Source organism: Bos indicus x Bos taurus, chromosome 24 (genome assembly GCF_003369695.1).
Source record: "Bos indicus x Bos taurus breed Angus x Brahman F1 hybrid chromosome 24, Bos_hybrid_MaternalHap_v2.0, whole genome shotgun sequence".
In the NCBI taxonomy this organism is placed as follows: domain Eukaryota; kingdom Metazoa; phylum Chordata; class Mammalia; order Artiodactyla; family Bovidae; genus Bos; species Bos indicus x Bos taurus.
Genome location: NC_040099.1, coordinates 767292 through 793818, shown reverse-complemented (window position 1 = coordinate 793818; position 26527 = coordinate 767292). Strand labels below are relative to the sequence as shown.

Here is a 26527-nt window from a genome sequence, read left to right as displayed (position 1 = left end):
GAAATACTTAGGGACAAATCTGACAACGTGCAAGATGGGTACACTGAAAACTACAAACACTGCTGAGGGAAACCAAAGAAGACACAAGTAAGAAGAGAGCCTATGGAGCTCCTATGCTGGAAGTCTCAACGCTGTCGTGTCGGAGCCTCCAAGACCAGCCCCCGGTCCGGTGATCTTCAGGGGGACTCACCCAGCGTGCCAGCGTAGTCCCAGCTGTGACACACGGCCACAGGACACATAGCCAAGCCAAAGAACGGAAAGGCAGGTGGGCAGCGCCCAGAGGACTCCAGCTGTGGCTTCCAGGAGCCTCTCCCTCCGATGAGCTTGATCCTCCAGCAACGGACAGCGACCAGGGGAGCTCATCAAGGCCTCAGTGCCCAGAGTTTTTACCGGGGGCTGGTCACGTGACACCCTCTGCTTAACACAGTGAAATTCCAGACTTCCAGAAGGACAGCAGGTGTCCAGACAACTGAAGCACAGACAGCACCTCTTGCCAACTCTGGGAACAATGGGAAGTCTCCCAAAATCCGAGTTCCCGGACATCACTCAGGGGCCTGCTGGGGAAGCAGGCCTTTCTAAGGACAGCAGCCCCAGGGTGGCTGTGGTAACACCCTCTGCACAAGCATAATGATGACTAGTCTCCCCAGATTATAGATACAAGATAACTCCAACCAAAGTCCTAGCATGCTTAATGTAGAAAGTGACAAATTGACCCTAAGATCCACATGGAAAGGCAAAGCACACAGAACAGAGAACAAAGCTGGAGGACTAACACTACCTGATCCCAGCCTCAGTACCAAGCCAGTAATTAGGACAGTGTGGTGCTGGCACAGGAACCAAGAAATAAATCAATTCATCAGAACAGAGTCCAGAAACGGACCCACACAGAGAGAGCCGACTTCTGACAGAGATGCATAGGTGATTTAGTGGGGAAAAAAGACAGTCTTTGGACATCCATACACAAAAGCAGTAAAGCTGAATCCATACCTCACACCAGAAACAAAAGTAACTCACAGGTAATCAGATCACAGATCTAAATGTAAAACCTAAAACTACCAGGAAAAAAACAGGGAGAAACCTTTGTGGCCTTGCGTTTGACAAAGATGCCTCAGATCTGACACCAAAAGCACAATCAACAACAGAACAAACTAATAAGCTGGGCTTCATAAAGAATTAAAAACTTTGGCTTGTCAGAAGAAATTACTAAAAGAATGAAAAGACAAAGCACAGACAGGGAGAAGATACTGCAAACCATGTATCTGATGAAAGGACCTGTATCCAAAACATTAAAAACTCACAACTCAATAAGAACAACTTTTAAAGGGACAGAAGACCTGGATACTTCACCAATGAAGATTCTAAGGATGACAAACAAGCACGTGAAAAGATGTGACGTCATTCGTGAAACGCAAAGTAAGACAACAATGAAATGCTACCACACGCCTATTTGAATGGAAAAAAAAAATTTTTTTAAAAAGGTCTATACAAAGTATTGATGAGGATGCAAAGCAACTGGAATTCACACACTGCTGGTGGGAATGCAAAATGGTACAGCACTTGGGAAGACAGTGCAACAATTTCGTTAAAAATTAAATATACACTTACCATACGATCCAGCCAGTCCACTGCTAGGTATATACCCAAGAGAAAAGAAAGCACATGTTCATGTAAGACCTGAACGCGAGAGTTCATTCACAGTTTCATTTGTAACAGTCACAAACTGGAAATGATCCAAATATCCATCAACCAGTTAATAAACAGAAAACTTGTAATATAACCACATAACTCAACAATAAAAAGGAACAAACTGTTGATACACTCTACACCTTGGACAAATTTCAAAATAATTATGCTCAGTGAAAGAAACCAGACAAAACAGTATATACTGGATGGTTCCAAATTCTGGTAAAATTCCAGTAAATGTGTCAAATTCGAGTAAATGCAAATGAATGGTGACGGAAAGCAGATTAGTATTTGGGGGAGGCGGGGAGTCACAAAGAGGAAAACTGTGGGATGACCAGCATGTTCACTGTCTTGGTCTGGGCGAAGGTTGTACACAGGCCCAAACTGACCAGAGCTTCACACTTTGATGCACTCACTGCATGCTGATCAGACCTCAGTAAAGCTGCTAAAAGGAAACAGAGCTGCTTGAGTGGACAGGGAGTTCAGAGGGGCCTGAGGAGCAAGGGCAGGGGGACAGGCCCTCTGTCTTTGGGAAGCCCACCTCATGGCTAAGTCTCGAGAGCTGCACGTGGGCTGGATGAGACCTGGCGCGGCTTTATCTGCCAGTTCTCTGGGGCAAAGAAGGGGCCAGCTTCCTGGTTAAGGCCCTCCCGGGTCTCCCTGACCATCTCTGCCACTCGGGCTCCCTCAGGTGCAAGGACGGGCCCTGTGTCCTCACACGAGGGAACTGCCAGCATCCCAACCCTGCCCCGTCACAGCCCGGGGCAGTGGCCACCACCAGCATCCTTGAGGGCCTCCACACCCCGCGACAGAGCCCCCACTGCCTCCGGACGGGCTTCTTCCAGGTCACAGAGCCGGGAGGGAACACTGCTGGAGACCGTCCACCTCTCTGCCTCCTGGACTTGCAGGTAGCTAAGGACACCCCCAAGGGACATGCTCTCAACACATCCTCAGTGCACGGGCCAAGGACCAGGCAACCCTGGGGGGCCGCACCCACGGGCTCCTGAGGACCTGAGTCATCCAACCACGGCCGGTACAGAGAGGCTGGGAGAGGAAGCATGAGCGCTGCTACGGGGAAGACACACAGGTCCCGGTCCCTCGGAGAGGACAGGGCCAAGAGAGGCTCCGCAGGACACCGAAGCCCGACAGTCTACAAAACGAGCACCACTTACAACTCCCGGGGGAGAAGACGTACACATTCCTTTTGAATATATATGATTCACAACAATAAGACAAACAACACAATTAAAAAATGATAAGGACCCAAATAAATATTTCTCTAAAGACACACAAATAGCCAACAAGCACATGAAAAGATGCTCAACATCACGAGTTGTAAGGAACTCAAGTCAAAACCATAATGAGATATCACTTCACAGTTACTACGATGGCAAAAGTGAAAAGGAAAATAGAAAGTCTTGATGAGGATGTGGAGAAACTGGGAACTTCACACACAGCTGATAGGAATTTAAAATGGTGCAGCCACTTTAAAAGGCAGTCCCGCAGTTCCTCAAATGATGAAACGTGGAGTTAGCACACAGCCCAGCAACTCTATTCCTATGTAAATATCCCAGAGAACTGAAAACCTTCTTGTTCACGTGAAAACTTCCCATGATTATTCACAGCAGGACTATTCAAAACAAGAAACAACCCAAATGTCCATCACTGGACACATGGATAAACAAAATGTGGTCCAGCCACACAGTGGAATATTACTCAGCCTTAAAAAGGAATTAAGTACTAACACAGGCTACCACCTGGATGAATCTTGAAAATACATGCTCAATGAAAGAATTCAGACACAAAAGTCTGTATTATTCCCTCACATGACGTGTCCAGAATAAGCAAAACAGAGACAGAAAGCAGATCAGTGGTTACCAGGGCTTGGGGTAAGGCAACTGGGCAGTGTGGGGTCTGTTTTGGGCTGATGGAAATATTCTGTAATGAGATGGTGGTGGTCACCGCACAACACCGTGAAAGTACTAAAAACCAATGAACTGTGCACTTTCAAATTGTATACAGACATACATATTCACTTTAGAGAATATATTCTCTAATACTGAAGATAAAAAAAGTTCTTTCAAACTTTAAGTTTGAGGTGCTGTCATTTGAATCCTGGACAATTTAAAAGACATTTAATGACCCTTCTACCCATTAACTGTAACTGATGTGGTGAGTTAAAACAAGCAGCAGGGAGAAAAAAGCAGGAAATTACATAAAGAAAAATGTCGGCTGAGGATAACACTGGGTAGATACAGAAAGCATGAAGTGAGACTTGCAGAGTTTAGTCAGAAAAAGTTAGAAGAACACAGAAGATGCTTAATAAAATGTATAGATCGCTGATCTGTAATCAGAAGAATCAAGAATTTCTTATACTTCTTTAGGGATTCCTACGTCAAAGATTTTTTTGTTAATAATTTTTAAAATAAGCTAAGAAAGAATGGTCTGGACCCCCTCTCAAAACTGATTCTAGACCAGGCACAGGGGCGGGCTGGCACCCTACTCCTGAAACAGAGCCACTCAGGTGACACCTTCCTCCTGGGCCGCTGCATCCCACTCTGTGCGTGAGCGGATGGTGCTTGGAGAACAGGGACGCAGGCAGAACGCCGACAGGAGGATGCCCACGAGAGCTGAGGTGTTAATACAAATCACCTCCCCTCACTCCCCTGGCAAGCCCCCAGCTCAAGCGGGATGTGCTTTCTCCCCGGATGTGGTTTCCAGTCAGTGGCCCCAAAGGGCAAGTCTGGATGGCAAGGCACTCAGAGCTGAAAGAAGGTCCTAGGCCCACATGGGGGCCAGTCAATCAGCACAGGGCCTCCAATCCACCCAGCTCGCCTGCCCCTGAGCTGCCGCTAAAGATGCCTGGTGGTGACCAACACATCCCTGAAGCTTCCCAATTATGTAAACGTGGAGAAATCCCCACCTGGCTGGCGGAAGGTCTGAGGCTCCCTGGATCCACAAAGCCATTCCTTCCCTGCTCAGTCCAATCACTTCTGAGTTAAGAAGCCATTTGCTATCTGAAGAATCTGCACCAGGAGCTTGTGTCCTAGTGGCAAGAAGGACTTGATTTCCTATCGAATTGTATTTTTATTCTCCAAACGACTATGTAAGAGATTTGGTCTCAAAGGGTATAGATCGGCCATCGATGATGCCGGAGAGAGCAGCGGCCTCAAGAGAGGGTGACTGCCCTTCCTGCCCTGGATCAGAGCAATTCCAGCAGCAGCTCCAGCCGCCGCCACCTGGGGATGCTGCGCTCGGCCTGCCGCTTTCCTCGCCAGAGAAAACCAGGACCAGCGAATGAGTGGGCACCCCGGGTCAGCGACGGTGACCTGCCCCAGGCCCAGGGTCCAGTGAGGATGCGCGCGGCTGGCCTGGGCCCCTGTGCCCCCAGGGACGGCCCGGAGGGCTCCCCTACGTGGGCTCTGCTGCAGGAAAGCGCAGCTCCGCGGAGCCAACTTTTAAAAACTCACAACCCCTTGGCCAGTCTCAGTGGACAGCTTCAGCTCTCAGATCGTGAGGACACATCACAAAGAGAAAGGGTCTGGGGTCGGCGTGGGCCGGCCGGAGGCGGGGCGGATGCGGAGGCCTGGTTGCTGTCGCCGGGCAGGCTGTAGGTCAGACCCGCACGCCTCCCGCCTCCGGGGGGTGGGGTACGGCCGCCCCGGGCCGCAGCCGCCGCCTATCCTCGCGCCCGCCCCGCCCATCAGGCCGAGACCCAGTTAACTGCGGACACCCGGGTCCGCGCAAGGGGCCCTAGATCCAGGCCACGTGGCCCGCGCGCCCCCGTGTGGCCGGCCCGCCCTGCCGCTTCCGGGAACGCGCGAGCGACCGCGGACACAGTGGCGCGAGCCCGGGGGCAGGAACTCCAGCAGCGGGGATGGGGTGGGTCCCCACGTGCCTGAGGCTGTTGTCAAAATCAACACAGCAAGCAGCTACTGATCAGAGTGTCAGACCCCACCCCTCCCCAGAAGCTTAACAGGGGGACAAAGGAGAGTCAAGGTCAGCTCCTGGTACCCTTAGGCCAGGTCACTAAACACCGAGACTAGTAAAACAAGCCCCTAAGCACAGTGGGGCCGGTATCTGGAGTTGCTACAGTATTTTATCTAAAATAGCCAGTTTTCAACAAAGTATGGCAAGTGGCCCATACAGAGAAGGAAAAAAAGGAAACAAATTACTTTTTAAGAGACAGAAGAACCATTAGATTTGGCAGAAAAGACTTCAAAGCAGTCTGAAACTTCTGAAGTTTCGGTCTGAAGAAAAAACTTCAAAACGTTTGATTTTTAAAAAAATTAAAGGAAACCACACATAAAGAATGGAAGGAAAGGCTTCCCTGGTGGTTCAGTGAATAAGAACTGGCCTGCCAATGCACAGGACACGGGTTCAATCCCTGATCAGGGAAGATCCCACGTGCCACAAAGCAACTAAGCCCATGCACAACTGCTGAGTCTGCACTTCAGAACTAGACAAGCCACCGCAGTGTGAAGCCCGCACACAGCAACGAAGAGCCTGTGCAGCCACAAATAAATAAATGTTTTGTAAATCAGAATTAAAGGAAGTATACTGACAATGTCTCATCAAACAGAGAATATCAATAAAGAGGCAGAAATTACTAAAAAGAACCAAATGAAAATTCTGGAATTGCAAAGTCCAGAAACTGAGGTCAAAAGACACAATCTTGGTGCACAACAGCAGAACTGAGCTGGCAGAAGAATCAGCAAACTTGAGGGCAGATTGATAAAGATCATGCAATCAGAACGAGAAAACAGAATTCCGAAAACTGAACAAGACCTCAGAGACACATGGGACAGCAGTCAGTGCACAAGTATGTGACATGTACATAGGAGGAGAGGAGGGGAGAAGGAGAGGAAGACAGCCAAAGACATGATGACTGAAAACCCCAGATATGATGAAAATATCAATCTGCACACCCAAGCAGCTTAACAAATTCCAAAAAGGAGAACGCAAAGGGATCCACACCCTCACATATCATAGTCAACCTGCTGAATGCCAAAGGAGAAACTCTTGAAATCAGCAAGAGAAGGACTTCCCTGGCAGTCCAGTGGTAGTCCAGTAGGACTCCACACTCTCACTGCCGAGGGCTCAGGTTTAATCCCTGATTAGGGAACCAAGATCCTGTTAAGTCACGTGGCATGGCTGAAAGAGAAATTAGCAAGAGAAAATGAAAAACACATTTGAAATGCAGCCAAAAAAAAAAAGCCCTGTCAACCAAAATTCTTACATTCAGCAAAACTTTTTTTTTCCTGGCCATACAGCTTATGAGATCTTAGCTCCTTGATTAAGAACTGAACCCAGGTTCCAGACCCTAGGCAGTGAGAGCAGAGTCCTAACCACTGGACCACCAGGGAATTCCCGCAAAACATTTTTTAAAAAAGGGCAAAACAAAGACATTTCCATATAAAAAAGATCTGGGAGAATTTCTTGTTAGCAGACCCATCTTATAGGGAATACTAAAAATAAATTATTCATTCTGAAATAAAGGGACCTCAGGCAGTAATTATAATCCACTTGAGAAAAACAAAAAGTATAGGTAATGGTGATCATGTAGGTAAAAGGCAGTAAAAGTGCATATTTCTTCTCTTTTTCTCTTTTAATTGATTAAAAATCAAGTTAGTATAAATTTAAAGTAGATTTTGGTAAGATGCATATCATAAACTTTGATGTTCGAGTCAAACACCAAGCAAATAACATAACGTGATACAATGTAGTATACTATTATATACACATATGTGTGTATATATATATTTAAGGCTTACAAAAGGAATTAAAATATTACCCTAAAAGTGTTTACTTAATACAAAAGAAAGTAATAAAGAAGGAACAGGGGGAGGTTAGGGCAGATGGGAGGACAGAGAGCAGAAAGTGAAGTGGCGAGGGTAAATCCAGACATAGTGACATGAAATGTGAGTGAAGTGAATATCTAATCAAAGGCCAGAGCCGCAAGATGAAGTTTTTTAAAGATCCACTATATGCTTTCTACGAAGGCAATGGCAACCCACTCCAGTGTTCTTGCCTGGGGAATCCCAAGGACGGGGGAGCCTGGTGGGCTGCCGTCTATGGGGTCGCACAGAGTCGGACACGACTGAAGCGACTTAGCAGCAGCAGCATATGCTTTCTACAGGAGACATACTTTAGATTCAAAGATATAAAAAAGAAGTCAAAAGCACAACGGAAAAAGATATACCATACAAACAGCAATCACAGGAGATCTACAGTGGCTATACTACTATCAGAAAAAAACAGACTTTAAAACAAAACGATTACTAGACATAAAGGAAAATTTTATGATGATAAAAGGGCCAATCTATCAGTAAGATAAAACTATAAACATACACACCTAACAACAGTGCTCCAAAATATAAAGAGCAAAAACTGACAGAAGTGAAAAGAGACACAAATAAGGCAGTCGGAGATTTCAATACACATTTTTAGTAACTGACGTAACAACCAGACAGAGGAATAAGGAAAGAGAAGAGCTGACAACACTACAAAACCTAGCCAGACGCTCCTCTACCCCACCTGAAGGGTAGGACATACATCATTCACAAGTGCACATGGAGCGTTCTCCAGGAGAGACCATTGGCCAAGCCATCAAACAAGCCTCAATTTAAAATGACTGGAATGATACAAAATATTTTCTCCAACTACAATGGAATTAAATTAGAAATCAAGGCATGTGTGCTATGCATGCAGGCTACATCGTTTCAGTGGTGTCCAGCTCTTTGCGACTCTATGGACTACAGCCCTCCAGGCTCCTCTGTCCATGGGAGTCTCCAGGCAAGAATACTGGAGTGGGCTGCCACGCTCTCCTCCAGGGGATCCTCCTGACCCAGGGACCAAACTGGCATCTCTTAGGTCTCCTTCATTGGCAGGTGTGTTCTTTATCACTAGTGCCACCTGGGAAACCCCTAGAAATCAATAACAGAAGGAAACTTGGGGATTCATTAATATATGTGGAAATTAAACAACACACTCATAAGTAACAAAGGAATCAAAGAAGAAATCCTGAAGGAAATTTAAAAATATTTTAAGGCCAATGAAAACATACCAAAACTTACAGGATGCAGTGAATACATTACTTACAAAGAAATTATGGCTAAAAGTTATATTAAAAAAGATGATCAACTATATGTCAATAAAAAAAGAAGGAATATCTCAAATCCATAAATTAACCTTATAGCTTAACAAGTAAAAAAAAAAAAAAAAAAAAGAACTAAACCCAAAACAAGCAGAAGGAAAGAGATTATAAACACTAAAGTGGAAATAAACTAGGGACTAGAAAAACAATAGAGAAATATCAACAAAACCAAAAGTTGGCTCTTTGAAAAAAATCAATTAAATGCATGAATCTTTAGCTGCAAGAAACAAAACAAGATGGAGAGAGAGAGAGGAGACTCGAATTACTGATGTCAAGGATTAAAGAGAGATCATTACCACTAACTTTACAGAAATCAAAAAGATTATAAGAACAATATATGCCAACAAATAACAGATTAACTGGACAAATTCCAAGAAAGAATTTCTCTTGAAACTAACTCAGAAAGAAATAGAAAGTAAGAATAGATTTACAAGTAAAAGACTGAATTAGTCCTTTTAAACTTTCCATAGAAAGCACAAGCCCAGATTGGTTTCACTGTCTGATCCTACCAAACACTCAGAAGAACCAATAAACCTGAAGCAAGTGCTGAAGAAGCCCCTGGATCTGACGCACTGCACAGTGAGTACAGTCGTAACCATCAGACTTGCCAGGAGACTAAAAGTGATCATCCAACCATCAGACTTGCCAGGAGACTAAAATTGATCATCCAACCATCAGACTTGCCAGGAGACTAAAAGTGATCATCCAACCATCAGACTTGCCAGAAGACTAAAAGTGATCATCCAACCATCAGACTTGCCAGGAGATGAAAAGTGATTGTTCCAACCATCAAACTTGCTAGGAGACTAAACGTGATCATCCAACCATTAAAAAAAATGGTAAATATGTAATGTGATATAGGTACTCATTACCACTACTTGGCTATTATATCACAGTATATAAATGTGTCAACACGTACCTTTAATTTACCTGTCAAATATATTTCAATTAAAACACTTTTAATTAATAAAGAATTAATAGCAATTCTTCACAAATTCTTTTTAAAAATAGAAGAGGAAGGAATGCTTCCCATTTCCAATTTATTTCATAAGACCAGTTCTATCCTGATATTAAAATCAGTTATCATATGAAGAAGGGAAAAAAAAAAAGGAACCTAAACAACCTAACAGTAGCAAACAAAATCTAGTAACTTATAAAAAGGATTATAAATCATGATCAGATGAGATTCATCCCAAGAATGCAAGGTTGGTTCAACATACAAAACTCCATGAACATAATGTACTATAATGAGTAGAATAAATGACAAAAACCACATAATCACCTTAACAGACACAAAAAGCATTTGACAAACTCATATATCTTTTCATGATGAAAACAAACTCAGAACAGAAGGGCACTTGCTTAACCTAATATAAGCATCTCTGTAAAATCCGTAGCCAACACCATACTCAATATCAAGAAGGAAATGCTCTCTCACTATGACCAGTAACCAGACAAGCACATCTACATCTACTCTCCCACTTCTGGCCACAGTAATTAGTCAAGAAAAGAAATAAAAAGTTTCCAGATTGGAGAAGAAGGAGTAAAACTCTCTATCTGTGGATGACATAATCTTGCATATAGAAAATCCTCAACTATCCATTAAAAAGCTATTAGAATGAACGAGTTCAGCAAAGCTGCAGGTCCCAAGATCGATATGTGAGAATCAATTCTATTTCTACAAAGTAACAATGAACAATCCAAAGCGAAAATTAAGAAAACAATTCCATTTACCACAGAATCAAAAAGAATAAAATACTTTGGGATAAGCTTAACAAACAGAATTCATGTCTTTCTTTTTACCTCTCTGCATCCCTCCCCCTTAACACAACACAGAAAATGGGTAGGTTTCTAGTGGTTACTTCATGCTTGAAAACAGCAGGCTGTGTTGGTTAGCTGGCTGGAGATGCAGCCACGCGGGGTGGGTGATGCCCATGCAAGGAGAGGATGCGGCACAGGTGTGAGTGGAGACAAGAGACGGACAGAGCTGCAGAGCAGGAAACGGACCCGGTGCTCCAGGGGTGGCACATGCAGCGTGGTACATACCCAGAAAGGACCGCCCAAGGGGGACTCTGACTTCTCCATCTTTATTATCTGCAGCTACATTTAAAAAGAGAAAGAGAGAGAAAACAGAAAGGAAGAAGAGACAAAAACAGACCGATTTTAACACTGGTAAGTCCTTGTTGCATTTCTTTAAAAAAAAAAAATGGAACAGAAAGACAAGCTTTTGGTTTCTGTGCATTAGGAAATCCACTTTGTGAACCATTGTTCTCCAAACCTGTCCTCTTTCAAAATAAGTCCCTGGGACAGAGGAAAAAAATGAAACGTCACCAAATCTCACTTAATTTCTAAAGTCGGAGGTGCTGACGAGATACAGCAGACCCTACCTTCCACTTTCCCCCGGAAACTCACCTGGACACAAACCCTGGCTACAAGACAGCTGTCCCAGGGTCCAGATTCTTCAGAACAAAGCTGTTTCCCGAAGGCACTCAACACAACACCCACCGTGAGCAGACAGCGAGTTCAGCATGTGAACCTGCCCGCCCTTGGACATCACATCAAGTCAGGGAGCAGGGCTGGCAGCTGCCCCCAGCGGTGGCCCAGGAAGGACCCAGTGTGAGATTCCACTGCCAGCCACCTTGCCTTCCCACTCGCCCCCGCCCCACCTGAGGCTTCCCTAGACTGGGCCACCCCAGGAAAACAACAGACTGACCAGAGGCCCTGAAGACCACCAGAGCTCCTCCAGGGGGTTTCCACCTGCAAGTGGAGCTGGGGACGGAGGTCAGTCACTGAGGTCAGAAGCAAAGGCAGGAGCAAAGGTCATGGGTCTGCACCAGGCAACGGAAACTACCCCACACTGGAGATGTTTCAAGTAATCAGCTAAAAGCAAATACCAGCCTTTCTGCCTAGACCCGGGGACAGCTGATACTGCTCAGGGAAGAGCTGGGGGGATGGAGGGGGTGGTTCATAAACCAACAGGAACCACTGTCTCCTCTCCTTACCCTGCCTCCCTTCCAACACCCCCTTCTGGACCTTCTGGGTTCTGAGTCCCCAGAGCTGGTCAGATTCTCCCAGCTTTTTGGTTCTGTCTTTGATTTAGATCAGGTTCACCATTAATGGGCACCTCCTCTAAAGATCAAAGTACCAAAAGAGGGAAGGGGGGTAGGCTACAGGACAGGGCGTTCCACTCAGCCACTTATGGGCTTGGACACAAAGCTGCCCTTCTCTCTCCCGGCCTGATCCTGCTGAGCTGACAAGCAGAGCTTCACACCTGCCCTGCAGAACCACCGGGCGTGGCCAGGTGCAGGGCTTGGGGTCAGCCAGACACACACCCTGGTCAGGGCGGCCAGCAGCAAGCTGGGTGGGAAGGTCACATCCTGTGCACAGCATCCAGCTACCTGAGGTTTTTCGGCTGGAAAGCAACATGATCAGATCTACGTTTTAGAAAAACACCTTCATGTAGGACAGATGGAGGAAAGGGCGCTCTGAAGCCGAGAGACACTGGCAATGTTTTGTGATCACGTGCCGCCACAGATCTGTACTGAAGACACACCAGGCACCAAGCTGCAGAAATGACTGCAACACTTCCAGACCACACTGCCCTCAGAGCCTGCACCCCCCACTAGGAGGAGGGCCCCTGTCCCCTTGACTCAGGGTGGGCCTGAGGTGCAGGTCGGCAGAAGCAATGCTGTGTGATTTCCAAGACCAGATCTTTAAAAAGATGCAATGTCCACCCAGTTCTTCCCAGACACTCCCGCTGAACCATGGCTCCACAGTGTGAGGAAGGCCAGTTCTCATGAGGAGCCCACGTGGGAGCGTTCCAGCAGAGCCCAGCTGAGGTCCAACCGACGGCCAGCACCACGTAGACACAAGAGTGAGGAGTAAAGAGAGAAACAGAGAGGGGGAGAGAGGGTGGGAGAGGCAGAGAGAGACAGAGAGATCCAAAAACAGAGGAAGACACGGGGAGGACAAGCAGGGGCAAGAGACAGTGAGAGAGCAAACAGCCCAAACTGCAGAGTCTGGGGTGAAAATGTCCTTTCCTGCCCCCAAATTTGGGGCCCACCTGTCGAGCAGCCACAGAGACAGGAGCCAGAGACGACTAAGCCGAAGTTTCAGCAGGGCTGAGACAGGACAGTCAGCCCTGGGGCGGCCAGAGGACAGGACGGTGCTTGACAGACAAGAGGCAGATCTGCAAACGCCCCGGGCACTCTGGTCCTCATCACGGTTTGAGACTCACTGCTGGGGGCGCCTGGGAGAGAGCACATGGGGGCTACGTGTGGGAGGGGGCGGAGGTGGACAACGGCTGCAGCGGAGAGGTAGGGGGCCCAGGGCCCACGAGGAGGTGTGTTCACGGTGGCCCAGCAACACAGGAACAGAAGGCCCTAGGTCAGCACCGGGCAGTGGGCTGGACCGAGGCAGGACCGTGCCCTGAGGCCCAAGGACACAAAGGAGCCCCTGCAAACGCAGAGCAGTCTGTGCATAAGCATCCTCCTGGGAAGGGGATCCTCAGCTTTCATTCTCGGGGTAGTATGCGACTCTCCCCACCCAACATTTTCTTCCAGCTGCACTAAGCTATAACTACATACCATAAAAAATTCACACTTCGAGTGTGTTTAGTACATTCCCAGAGTCCTGCCGCCACCACTACTACAGAACTCCAGGGCTTTCATCAGCTCACAAGGACCCCTGTCCTCTTCTGCAGTCAGCCCATCCCCGTCTACCTCCCAGCCAATTCCACCAGAGTGCTGAGACTTGGGGCAAATCTCAACACAATTCACTCGGGTATCTGGCTGGTGGCCCACTCACTGGGAGGCACTCGCTGTTTCTAGTGACTGCACGACACAGGCATCTGGCAGGAGGGACGTGTGACCCTGAGGACAGCATTTAAACAACTTAGCAGCCTCACTGTTGGCACAACCTCAAGACGGCACCCGTTGGGAGCTGAGAGGGAAGCGAGCTGGGAACGGCACTCTGCCTGCTGGAAACCTCCCTGCCCCACCCACTGGGGCCCCGAAGAACCCCGATCCAACAGCCGTCCCAGGGGCCCGGACTGGGGCCTCCAAGGCCATGTCCAGACCAGGTCTGGGGCAGGAGACTGGACAGCGAGCTCAGAGCATCTTGTCACAGCAAGGTCCGCACTCCAGGGGACCACCATGCCAGAGGCAAGAGCCAGCAGCGGAGGGTCGGAGGCGGGCAGCTGGCCACAGGGAGCAATGGGACTTCTGTCACGTGAATCATGGGGTAAAGTAAAACAAACACACTCATCACTGCAAGGTACTGGGAACTGATTTTGAAAAGTAAATAAAGATAAATATGGAAATCACCCCTGAATACTCATTGAAAGGACTGATGCTGAAGCTCCAATACTTGGCCACCTGATGCGAAGAGCCAATTTGTTAGAAAAGACCTTGATGCTGAGAAAGACTGAGGGCAGGAGAAGGGGATGACAGAGATGGTTGGATGGCATCACCGACTCAATGGACATGACTTTGAGCAAACTCTGGGAGGTAGTGAAGGACAGGAGAGCCTGTTGTGCTGCGGTCCATGGGGTCGCAGAGTCGGACCTGACTTAGTGACTGAACAACAAGTGAGCATTCACCTGCCTCTCCTTTATAAATCAAACTGTTGAAAGGCTGAGTAGCATTCACGGGGAAGTACCTCTAGAGGGGCAGGGACAGTAGAGTGGGGTGCTGGGCGGCCGGGACACACTGTCGGGTCTGGGCCCTGGGCCCCCCTGGCTGCCACCCTCCAGAGAGGCCAGCTGCCAGGCGTGCCTCCTGGAGGAAACGCACAACAGTCCTGCAGAATCTAAAGGGCGGACCTGGATCGAATCACCTTGCAGAATGTTCTTCACAGGGCAGTCCACACAGCCCTGGTTCAGCAGCCTGATTCTGTGCAGATTCTGCAGCCCTGTCGCTCCAAGTGCTGCTGCCGGTCCACTGACCCCATGCTGGGCACAAAGCGCACAACGTAGAACAAACAACAGATAAGTTCAAAGGACAAAGGGGATTTAGGGAGAACTACAGATCATCACTTCATGGGAAATAGATGGGGAAACAGTGGAAACAGTGTCAGACTTTATTTTTTTGGGCTCCAAAATCACTGCAGATGGTGACTGCAGCCATGAAATTAAAAGACGCTTACTCCTTGGAAGGAAAGTTATGACCAACCTAGATAGCATATTCAAAAGCAGAGACAGTACTTTGCCACAAAGGTCCGTCTAGTCAAGCTATGGTTTTTCCGGTGGTCATGTATGGATGTGAGAATTAGACTGTGAAGAAAGCTGAGCACCAAAGAATTGATGCTTTTGAACTGTGGTGTTGGAGAAGACTCTTGAGAGTCCCTTGGACTGCAAGGAGATCCAACCAGTCCATTCTGAAGGAGGTCAGCCCTGGGATTTCTTTGGAAGGAATGATGCTAAAGCTGAAACTCCAGTACTTTGGCCACCTCATGTGAAGAGTTGACTCATTGGAAAAAACTCTGATGCTGGGAGGGATTGGGGGCAGGAGGAGAAGGGGACTACAGAGGATGAGATGGCTGGATGGCATCACTGACTCGATGGACGTGAGTGTGAGTGAACTCCGGGAGTTGGTGATGGACAGGGAGGCCTGGCATGCTGCAATTCATGGGGTCGCAAAGAGTCGGACACGACTGAGCGACTGATCTGAACCGAACTGAACAGATTAAAAGGGCTTCCCAGGTGGCACGAGTCGTAAAGAACCCACCTGCCAATGCAGGAGACGTAAGAGACAGAGGTTAGATCCCTGGGTCAGGAAGATCCCCTGGAGGAGGGCATGGCAACCCACTCCAGTATCCTGGCCTGGAGAATCCCATGGACAGGAGCCTGGTGGGTTACCATCCATGAGGTCACAAAGAGTCAGACATGACTGAGGGGAATTAGCATGCACCCCCATATAGATTAAGAAGACAAACTGCAACAACAAAAAGACACCGACCAATCACAGTTTGTGGCCCATAACTGGATCTTGATCTAAGGAAACAAACTGGCCAAACACTTAGGAAACACAAGAGACAGTTGGAAACTCACACAGATGGTGGTTTGATAATAAGAAGAACGGGCTTCTTATGGAATGATGATATTGTGTCATGCTTTCTTAAAGTCTTATCTTTTAAAGACATGTTACAGACCATCTACAAATGGCCTATATCGAGTATTTGCTTCAGCAACTGCAGGAAGAGGATGTGCACGGGCTCTGGAAAACGGTCGGAGGCTGTCAGGGCCCCACACAGAGCACCATATGCTGCTCTCCCACTTCTACATGTTTGAAATTCTCCACAATAAAAAGTGAAAAAGGAAAACACAGCACTGTCAAGACAGACACCACACTCCACTCCTGGTTCACAGTTAAATAGCAGGTTTATGTTAGCATCTCCAGCCAATTTCTCCCTGAAACACGTGGCCTCCGTGAATGCCGCCCCATCTTGGACATTCTGAAAGGGGAACCCACCCCTCTGGGTCCTGCCTCCACTGCACACAAGGGCACTGAAAAGCTTCTGTGGAATGAGAGCTTTTAAAACATTTGATCCTAATTTTGAAAATGATCCCAATCTTGTGATAGGAGACTGAAAAAGAAAAACTTGGGGAAAAACGCCACAAGGTTCCAAGCAGTCACCTCTGGGCAGTGGGGTGGAGAGTGTTTGACTTTTGTGTTGTGTCCTGTCTCCCTCAAAATGTCTACTGAGCAGGTGTCACTCATCAGATAACAAATTAGATATTTTTCTAAGTAACCTGCTTTTTCTCCCTAATACCACTGATGTTTCTTTAATTTTAACTTTCAAGTTGAATGGGTGACCTTCAGAACTGAAAACTTTTATAAAAGATGGCTGGAAAACATTCAAGCTTTTTTTCAGGCTGCCTGACTGTCCTATAGCTGAAGTTGGGCTCCTCAGACTCTCCTCCTGAGTTATTTTAATGTGCATGGTCAGTTCCCCCGGAAGTCTGCCTCCCGGGGCCGGAGGCACCCTCACAGCCCTGGCTGACACATTCCGGAAGCAGAAGCTGGCCACCTGCCAGGTGGAGGGGGCCACGGGGTGGGGAAAGCACAGGACAGAGGCCCATGGGCTGCAGAGCTTCCCAACCCAAACCACTTGGCGTTTTCACAGCCTGCTTCTGGCAGATTAGAGGAAATAAACCCACATACTCATTAAAGGCTTCCCTAGGAGGACGCGGAGACTTAAGTATCTCTTAAACAGTGGACACAAAAATATGTAAATCACCCTGGATTCGAGTACTGAATTCTCAAACTCTTAGCTGGTGTGGGCAAAGGTTAGGAGACAACCCTCCCTGAGTCTGCGCTGGGCCCAGGGGTCAGGAGCCACAGCCCTCCACTCCCCCAGAGCCGAGGACACCCACTAGCACACTGGCCAATGCCCGTGAGCTGCCATTAAGTGTTAAATTCTGAGTTCACCGCGTGACGCAGGGGCCCCAGTGCCTGCTGTGTCTGTGTCATCATGGCCCACACACGGCTTCTAACAAGGTCACTGCTGCAGAGCCCGAGGCTCAGTGCACTAAGCCACCAGGGCACCGATGTCTCCCCAGGCCTTCCCCCACCTGGTGAGGACGATCGCGCTAACCACCCACACGGCCCAGTCTGTGGTCGGCTGTGAGATCCTGCACCCCTTACAGGCGAGGTTCAAGGGGCACATATCACAGACGCCCTTGTCTCAGAGGAAACTAAGCTGTAGCTCTTCCCTGGTAAGGGATCCGCGATACAGGAGCCCTGCTTCCTGGGCACCGGCAGCAGCACGGTCAGCACCACCTCAGGTAAGTGTTCCCAAGTCACAGTGGGGAGGACGGTGCTGATGGGGAGAAGCAGCAGAAACAGGCAGTGCTGATCACCTTTACAGCCTAAGTGACACTCAGCAGTCCAGGCTACTCACTGGAGCTGGAGGCCGACCCATTTTCTACATACACTCACACTAAAAGCAGAAGCTACACAAGAGGAAATGATTCACTCAAAGTGAAAGAAAATAACCATCAGGAAAAAGAAAAAGAGTGGGGCAGGAGCACAGTCCACAGGAGTCCCAGAACTAAACAAACTCTGGAGAATACACTTCTCTAAGCAGCAATTGAGACTGAGCACACACAGTCTCAGATGAAAGCAAAGCGAGAACTGTCTTAGATTCAGTCATTAGACAAAAGAAGTGCAGCACCGAACCCCCTGCAGAGAGAAGCCCACCAGCCCACTTGGTCAAACACAGAACATCAGCTTGGAACGAACACTGTCAAAGGAAAAGGCAAAATCAGGAGCAGTATCTTCTATTTTCTAAGCTGCCAAAAAATGCAGTGTGTTGAGCGTGGGATTCGCCAACCTGAGCTCATGGACCCTGTGTGCCCATCCAAAGCCCACAAAGCATGACGCCAGGTGAATGTTTAATAAGGTACATAACTGATCCCAGTTGACTCAGGAGGAAGACAAAAACGGAGAGGCTGTGCGAAGAGCACAAGCCCACACACACAAGGTCAGAGATAAACACGCCTCCGCAGGGAACGTCTGTTTCTGGCCTGATTAAGCCAGAAACAGACCAGCAGTACCACCCCCTGCCCGATGAGGGTCCAGTGTGACCACGGCCACAGCCAAGGGCGTGTTAAGAGAGCTGATCACTCGCTCAAGTCCCAGCTTCATGGATATGCTGTCGAGTCAGTCACTGATGGAGAACACGGCTGCCATGACAGACGCCAGCGCCACTTGGTAAGACCGTGACTGCCTGGAGGCCACTGGGCGAGGGCAGCCCAGCCTCTCCCCGGGAGCTCGGCTGATGCCACTCCTGGAGTTACCGGGCTTTCTCCCCGAAGCTGCCGGTCACCCACCTGAAAAGACCCGGCGTTTCAGGTTCAGCTCATTGGCCACGCGGACCTCGGTGCAGAGCTTCAGCATGAGCAGCATGGTCAGGATCATGACGACACTCTGCCAGAGCAGTGGCGACTCGAAGTGCCTCCCAAACCTGCGGGGGAACACGCCGTGGCATCAGGGAGGCAGCAGGCAGAGCCCAGTGTGCTGGTCAGACAGCGCCGGGATGGGAGGGCCTGGACCAGTCCTGGACAGCAGACCCGGGTCTCCACAAACGCCTGAGATGATGTGCAGGAGTGAGACATGCCGCACACCCCTCCCCAGGAATCGCTGGGAGCCTCCCAAGGCCTTGGACTGACTGAGTGGGCCTCCTGCACACCGCCCACCCCCCAAAAGCCCAGCCAGGGATCCATCACCCTCCTGCAGAGACGCTGCTGCCACCAGGTGAGACGCCCAGGCTCCAGACCACCCGCCTCCCCAGGAAGATGCATCCCAGACTTGGGACCAAGAGCATCTCCACCCTCTGCCTGAAGAGCAGGGGTCTCCAGGCCAGCACAGTCCGAAGTGTGAGCAGAGCAGGGCACCAGGCCCCCACCCCTCACGAGGGAAGAGGTGAAGTCAGCGAGGGTATGGGTGCAGGCCTGGCAGACCCCCACTGAAGCCCCATGTCCCCCTCTTCTCCCAGCCCCAGCCTGCCCAGCTATAGGACCCCAGGCCTTCCTGCTGACTTTTGTGTTGAGCATTTTACCACCTCAGCCAAAAATTCCTGAAGGCCAGAGCCACAGTCCAGTGACCGGCACCAGTGGGCCCATTAGAAGACCTCAGTCCCCAAGGGGTGATCACAGCACTGCCCTCCCCATACCAGCTGGGGGTCTCAAACGTGGCCACCAGAACCACGAGGGCTGGGACATTCAACCCAGCCCACTGCAAGCCTGCAAACCCGTCACCCCAAGGTGAGGCCTGGGCACAGCGCCCTGCAAGCCCAGGCCCCAGTCCTTACTTGGCTGTTCTGGGGCAGAGAATCCACTGCGAGCAGTTTCCCAAACCTGAGCTGGTACCAACTGTCAAAGTCGGGAGGTCCTGGATGGCCCTCCAATTGACCCTGAAACCAGGCGACAGGCAGATAGTGGCCCACCTCCCCGCCCCCTCCCTCACACCCATCCCTTCAAGGAGACGGTCACGAGAGCTGCTGCTGCTGGGCCACACACGTGCTTCTGCACAGGCTGGCTCCGGCCACCATGCTGCCCCAGCCCTCATGCTGTGACCCACCACCTCTGGGCTTCGTCTCTTCTGTAAAGTGCAGACCCTCAAGCCCTATGGCTGTTTGAGGACATTTCTAGCCAATTCTAGGAACTAGCCCCCACTGGTTACCTAGCTGACCCCAGGGGCTGACAGACCCATAGATAATCCAGAAGAGGAGACATAGAAGGGTCTGTATCAGGCTGGGGGCACTGGGGCAGGTGGGCCTCACAGTGAACACTTCAGTCTAGTGTTTCACTTCTAGTTAGTTACAAGACTGAAGACATGGGATTTGGGCCATTGTGTAATAAATGCTACTTCCATTTTTTTTAATTGTTCAACAGAAACAATGAGTGACTAGGAAAACTGGGGAAGAAATGAAGGTTGGTGCTTCACCTTATACCACACACCAAAAAATCAAATCTAGGTGAATTCAATATTTACAGTAAAGAGAGAGATATTTATAGTGAAGTAAGGGTGGTGGCAGAGGTGAATATTTAACTGCTTTTAGGGTGAAGACAAGCTAAACAAGACACAAAATTTCAAAAAGCTTAACTTCCCACAAAAGATATACAAGCGACAAAACAAATAAACAAAGTGCAACATCATTAGTAATTTTTAAAAGCTCATTAAAATAGACCCTATGTTGTACTCATCGGGTGGGTTAAACTTCTCCCGTTAACCCTTACAGTCTGTGCTGGCACGTTGTCAGAGAGCCCTTTCTCCTCTCCTGCCTTGACAGTGAAGTTGGCACAGCCTCTCATGCAGATGATGGGAGAGCCCGGCTCAGGGGGAGCTGGTCCAAGCACATCCTCCCAGGGTGCAGCACACACCTGTCGCTCCCCGGGAGACACACACTGCAGAAAACGTGCAAAGTTTCACAGAGCTTGAGAAAAGTTTCCACCAGAACACCTCTGATGTGCCTTCAAAGCCCCAAAGAAAAGCTCAAGTGGAAGAGAAGCTGGGTATCTATTTCCTGCTCCCACCAGGACGCCTTCTGCCCAAGTAGCAGCTTGCCACTACCCCTGTGATACAGTGTCCCAGAGTCTCGGATACAATTTTACTACATCTCCAATACAATGTCACCACACCTCTGGTACAGTGTTACAACCTCTCTGATCAGACAGGGGTGTGGCTGGAGAACTAGCTCCCAGATGAATCAGGCCCTGGGTCAGAGGCCCTGCAGCATCATCCCTGCGCCCTGGGCCTCTCCCTCCCTTCTCTGCAAAAACCACTCAGTCCTTCTGGCTTCTGACAACACAAATGCCAAGTCCTGTCCATCAGCACTGTGCATGGTCTGCTGAATGCTGGTTCTGCAAAAGGATGGGAAGAATCATAGGAATGAAAGCATCAGAGTCTCGTGACTTTCAGAAACCTGGGGTTTATGTGGCTTGGTCAGCCTCCAACAGGCCTGCAGAGCCACTCACATGCCTCATGCTAGAAATTTCCCAGGGGCTTCCCAGGCAGACAAGAGTTTCTAGGACCACCTTCCCGGCAACCTCTAGGGAACTACACTCTTCACTTCCTCTATGTCCACCACTGTTCTTACACAGACCCAGCTCCATCCCACCCGGAGCCCCCGGCCTGAGCTCTGTCCCTCCCCACCACCCAGAACCCATGTATGTGTGTCTGTATGTCCCATATAGCATTGCTGCTAAAGTTTTAACCCTACAGCATCGGCCCAGGGTCTGGCTCAGGGGAAACCCTCAGAAACCTGTTAAATGAAATGGGCTGCTAACCCATGAAGCCTGGAGGGGACTCTGTTAACCTATGAAGCCTGGAGAGGACCCAGGAGTAGGTGCTTTGGAGGCTCCAGAGAAAGGAAGGAAATGGGAGACAGGCATTGCCCTCAGAGCAGAGGGACCTTGGGACCAGGTGGGCAGAGACGTGCCCACTCATTACAAGTTGTAGGCGAAGCCTGGCCTGTCTGCTGGGCTTAACCACATGAACTACAAAGTACTGCCAGGTGTGAAGTACAGGGAAAGCACATTCCCAGGTGAAAGGGACGCTGGAGCAGAGACCAGCACCCCTTGCCAGCCCTCCCTTCTTCCCATAGGATCTCACAGACTTCTGGGATCCCGGCTGAAAGCAATCCTGTGTGTTCACAGGGCAGCCATTGAACCCCTGAAGCGACACAGGCCAGTTGAGGCAGCTCAATCCTCCTCTGTTTGAAGGAGATCTGCCCCTGCCTAAAGGAAGTGCGGCTCCCAACCTGGGGGACCTTGGCTGGCCTGAGCCTGGGCTGGAGCGCTGGCGAGACAGCAGTCCGGGGCCCTGCTTCTGTGTCCCTCAGACCCAGCGGCAAGCAGCCGAGAGAGGGAAGGGGGGCATCTTACTGCAGTGAGAGAGTGCTGCCCTCAGCCAAGCAGAAAGGAAGAGTCTTCAAAATGCAGTTTTTCAACTGGTGCTAAACAAGTTAAAAGATAAGTGACCTCTGACCCCTCCTTCAGAAGTAGATGGCCCAAAGGCAGGGCTCACGGTCTGACAAATTCTCCTGGAAGAAGGGGTCACTCACTGTCTCACATTTTAAAACCCCACACTGAGCAAAAACACAGTGAGAGTGCCCAAGGGCTGCCTGGGGCCAGGTGGTCAGAAGGTGAAGGAGCTGAGAATTTCTGGACTCCGGGGACTCACACCCTGATGACCAAGGAGGGGACATCGGCCAAAACTCATCAAACTACACAAGTGAGATTGCGCTTTTCTTTAATGTAAATCCTACCCCAGTAAGGCTGACTTAAAATTAACTAGAAAGAAAGCTCGATTTCTCCAACAGTGACCCAAAAGTCAACAGGAGCCAGAAGCAGCACTCAGACGCCAGCTTGGTACTAGCTGCCCTTACCGTCTGTGCTGACAGAGGGCCTGGGACCCTCCTGAAGGAAGGACAGTCCCAGGTTTTACTGAAATCAGGAGGCTGCGAGACCTCTTCTCATTTCCTCTGAAAATACACCTTCCCAGTAACATCTGGCTTCAACAGCTGTTAAAATAACATCTCACTCCTTACCAGAATGCAAATGTCAGTAAGAGGAAGCTGGCTGGGAGGAGCAAGAAAAGACAGTCCCTTAAGTACTAGCCAGAAAGTGGACTTACTATTAAAAAATAATAATAATAACATAAAACCCCACACACAACAGAGAAGGCAGGAAAAGCGGCCCTTCAAGGCAGACGCCGGGAGCACTGCTTCCTGTCCGGCTCAGACGCCCCTCCTGACAGCTTTCAGTGGCCAATGCTTTGTCCTTCCTGCTGACCGCCTTCGGTCACTGGTATTCATGAACTCCCTTCCTTTTCTCTCCACTTCCCCCAAATGGCACGCAAATGCCTGAAGGCAGGGACCCAGTCCTAGACCAGCCCCACAGAGAAGGCCCTGGGTGTCTTGTGAAGGTAGGAGCCACACGAAATGAAAACGCAGATCTGAGACTATGCGAGATTCTCTCCATTCCTACCATTTTCCCTGGGAAATAGTCTCATCGTTTCACAGCTCCTTCTCAGGAAGTACAGACACTTCCACCCACTGGCCTCACGCAGACAAGAGAAGGCCATCTGCGCGGAGCACCCCACCTACCAGAAGAGTATCCGTAAGATATTGGCCACCAGGAGCACCAGACACACGTAGGTGGAGAAGCCCTCGGCGTTCTGAGTCCGCCGGATGTCCCGGTACTGCGGGATGTATGGCACCACGCCTCCGAAGACCATGGCACCGGCTGCACCCCAGGAAACCAGCTGGTGCAGCGGGACCAGAAGCCAACCCAAGCCTTCCGCTTCCATTCCGCTCGCCCGGCGGCCCGCCGGCCGACTGACGTCCACCCGGCCCGCGCGCCCTCCGCGCTCCCGGGCTCCCGGCGCGCGCTGTCACCCCCACGTGCCGCCGCCGCCCGGGACCATCCTCCGCCGCGGGCCTGGAGAGAGGAAAAGAAGTAAGGACTCAGCCGGGCCGCCTCGCCCGGAGAAGCCGCGCCCCGCGCATGGCCCGAGGCCCAGGACGCGCGCCCAGGGCGCACCGCCGGCTCGCTCGCGGGGCACGACCCCTCCTCGGGCGCGCACCCCGGGCTCCGCGGGAGAAGCTAGGCGCGGGCCGCCAGCCTGGGGCCGGCAGGGGGACCTGCCGTCCGGGTCGGGGCTCGGTTCCCGGGGTGGGGGTCGCACAGCCTGGGGATCAGAGGGCCAGGAGAGGGGGGCCCGGCCCAGGTGGACGCGCCGCCGGGGCCGCCCCTCACCCCCGCCGCAGGCCGGGCAGACTCGGCGCGGCACCCGCGTCCACGTGCTCCGCGGACCCCTCCCGGCTCACCCCTGCGGCCGGATCCTCGCAGTCTGTCCTCTGGTCAGTCCGTCTGTCCGCGCATCGAGCCCCGCCTCTGAGTGACGTCACAATACGTGGCCCCGCCCACACCCGGCGGCGGGACAGTTTCCGCGGAGTCCTAGTGCGAGCCATTAAGGTGGGGCGGGACCCGGGCGAAGTCAGGGGTCGGCCAGGTTAGGAAACAGTTGCCTGGCAAAGCCACTTCTGGGCCACGGGCTCACGTGGCCCGGCTCCGCCTGTTCTGCAGGGGGTGGCCGCGTAGACCGGGTCCTGTCGCCGCCCCAAGGGTCAGCGCGAGGCCTGGGGGAGAAATCAAAGTCCGTTTTGAGCAGGCAAAAGAAAGAATCTTTCAAAAATCTATCTTGTTTCAAGTTCTAAACAACTGGCAGTAGGACATTGATCTTGGTCCAAGTTTGAGAAAATGAAGACCCTTTCTACCTGTGGGAGGCTTAAGCCACTTCCCCCTTTTCTGTTTTCTTAAGTCTTCTCATTCTGCAGGTTTGACCACTTGTTCGCACAAAGAAACCCCTGGAAAGCTTTTTTTTTTTTTTTTTCAGGTTGCTGACCGATGTTACAGGGCTGAGTCTAGGCAGCCTCCTGGAGTGGCTCGTTCGTACAGTCAGCTCTGAGAACCAGTGTTTCAAAATTCACAACGTACACAGGAAGTCCTCATGATTCAGGTTAATTGCTTCTGGGAAAGTCACTTACTATAAATGGGGCCAGAATTTCATAATAAATAATAAGTGGGTTAAAAAATAGGTGCTTATGTTGCATTAAAAATAGAAGTTAAGGGACTTCCATGGTGGTCCAGTGGCTAAGACTGCACTCCCAATGCATAAGGCCTGGGTTCAATCCTTGGTCAGGGAACTAGATCCCACATGGTGCAACTAAGACCTGGCACAGCCTAATAAATAAATAAAGGAAATATTTAAAAAAAAAATAAGTTAAAATTGTGAGATATTGCAACAACCAACAAAAGGAAGCAAAAAAAATTCTATGCCTAAAATCTGTGTATCCTCTGATATATTTAAAATGGATATCCAACAAGGACCTTCTATATGGCATATGGAACTCTGCTTGATGTTATGTGGCAGCCTGGATGGGAGGGGAGTTTGGGGGAGAACAGGTATATGTATAGCTGAGTCTCTTCACTGTTCACCTGAAACCGTCACATTGTTAATCACTATATGCCAGTATAAAATAGAAAGTTTAAAAAAATCTATATATTCAAATAAGTACCCTGAAAGAACTCTTCTTTTCTTACAGAATTTTTAAGTGAGAATTTCAAACATACACAAAAGTAGAGATCGTAGCACAGTAAACTCCATGTATCCATCACCCAGCATCAATAACTATAAAAGAACTCTTTTAATGAATATAACATAAAAAACAGCACAGCTAATTGGCAGCATTTTTCCCTTTCTGGCAATAATGGTGCATCTTAAAATCAGCAGCATCTTAGATTGAAGGCCTTAGAAATTAAGCCATTCACATGGACTCAGAGGGGCATCTGGCCACTTCCGCTGGATTTCATGCTTCAGAGGATAGAACTTCCTCTTACATTCAGTTCAGTTCGTTCAGTCGCTCAGTCGTGTCTGACTCTTTTCAACCCAATGGACTGCAGCATGCCAGGCTTCCCTGTCCATCACCAACTCCCTGAGCTTGCTCAAACTCATGTCCATCGAGTTGGTGATGCCATCCAATCATCTCATCCTCTGTCATCCCCCTCTTCTGCCTTCAGTCTTTTCCAGCATCAGCATCTTTTCCAGTGAGTCAGTTCTTTGCATCACATGGCCAAAGCACTGGAGCTTCAGCTTCAACATCAGTCCTTCCAATGAATATTCAAGACTGATTTCCTTTAGGATTGACTGGCTTGATCTCCTTGCAGTCCAAGGGACTCTCAAGAGTCTTCCCCAACACCATAGTTCAAAAGCATCAATTCTTCAGCGCTCAGCTTTCTTTGTGGTCCAATGCTCACATCCATACATGACTAATGGAAAAACCATAGTTTTGACTCTATGGACCTTTGCCGGCAAAGTAATGTCTCTGCTTTTTAATATGAGGTCTAGGTTGGTCATAACTTTTCTTCCAAGGAGTAAGCGTCTTTTAATTTCATGGCTGCAGTCACCATCTGCAGTGATTTTGGAGCCCAAGAAAATAAAGTTTGTCACTGTTTCCTTTGTTTCCCCATCTATTTGCCATGAAGTGATGGGACCAGCTGCCATGATCTTCTTTTTTTGAATGTTGAGTTTTAAGCCAGCTTTTTCACTCTCCTCTTTCACTTTCATCAAGAGGTTCTTTAATTCCTCTTTGCTTTCTGCCATAAGGGTGGTGTCATCTGCA

The 26527-nt window shown here is 49.5% G+C and overlaps 1 protein-coding gene and 1 long non-coding RNA gene across 5 annotated transcripts in view; one reads left to right on the top strand and one right to left on the bottom strand.

Annotated features, from left to right (window-relative positions):
• Window positions 1–24269, bottom strand: part of PQLC1 (PQ loop repeat containing 1) — a 41624-nt gene extending 17355 nt beyond the window's left edge. The window contains exons 1-3 of one of the 4 annotated variants that reach the window (XM_027525580.1): window positions 24173–24269; window positions 23450–23783; window positions 18672–18805 (exon numbers count right to left, since the gene is read on the bottom strand). In XM_027525580.1, the coding sequence (XP_027381381.1) occupies window positions 18672–18805; window positions 23450–23652 (337 nt within the window). In that variant the 5' untranslated portion in view covers window positions 23653–23783; window positions 24173–24269. Of the gene's footprint in view, window positions 1–10885; window positions 10940–18671; window positions 18806–23449; window positions 23784–24101 lie in introns of those variants that run through there. The other 3 variants (XM_027525581.1, XM_027525579.1, XM_027525582.1) reach the window with 3 other exon arrangements.
• LOC113882632 lies at window positions 23718–24940 on the top strand. The gene is made up of 2 exons (XR_003508405.1): window positions 23718–23801; window positions 24742–24940. It is a non-coding gene; the product is annotated as an uncharacterized LOC113882632 (long non-coding RNA).
• The last annotated feature ends 1587 nt before the right edge of the window (window positions 24941–26527 follow it).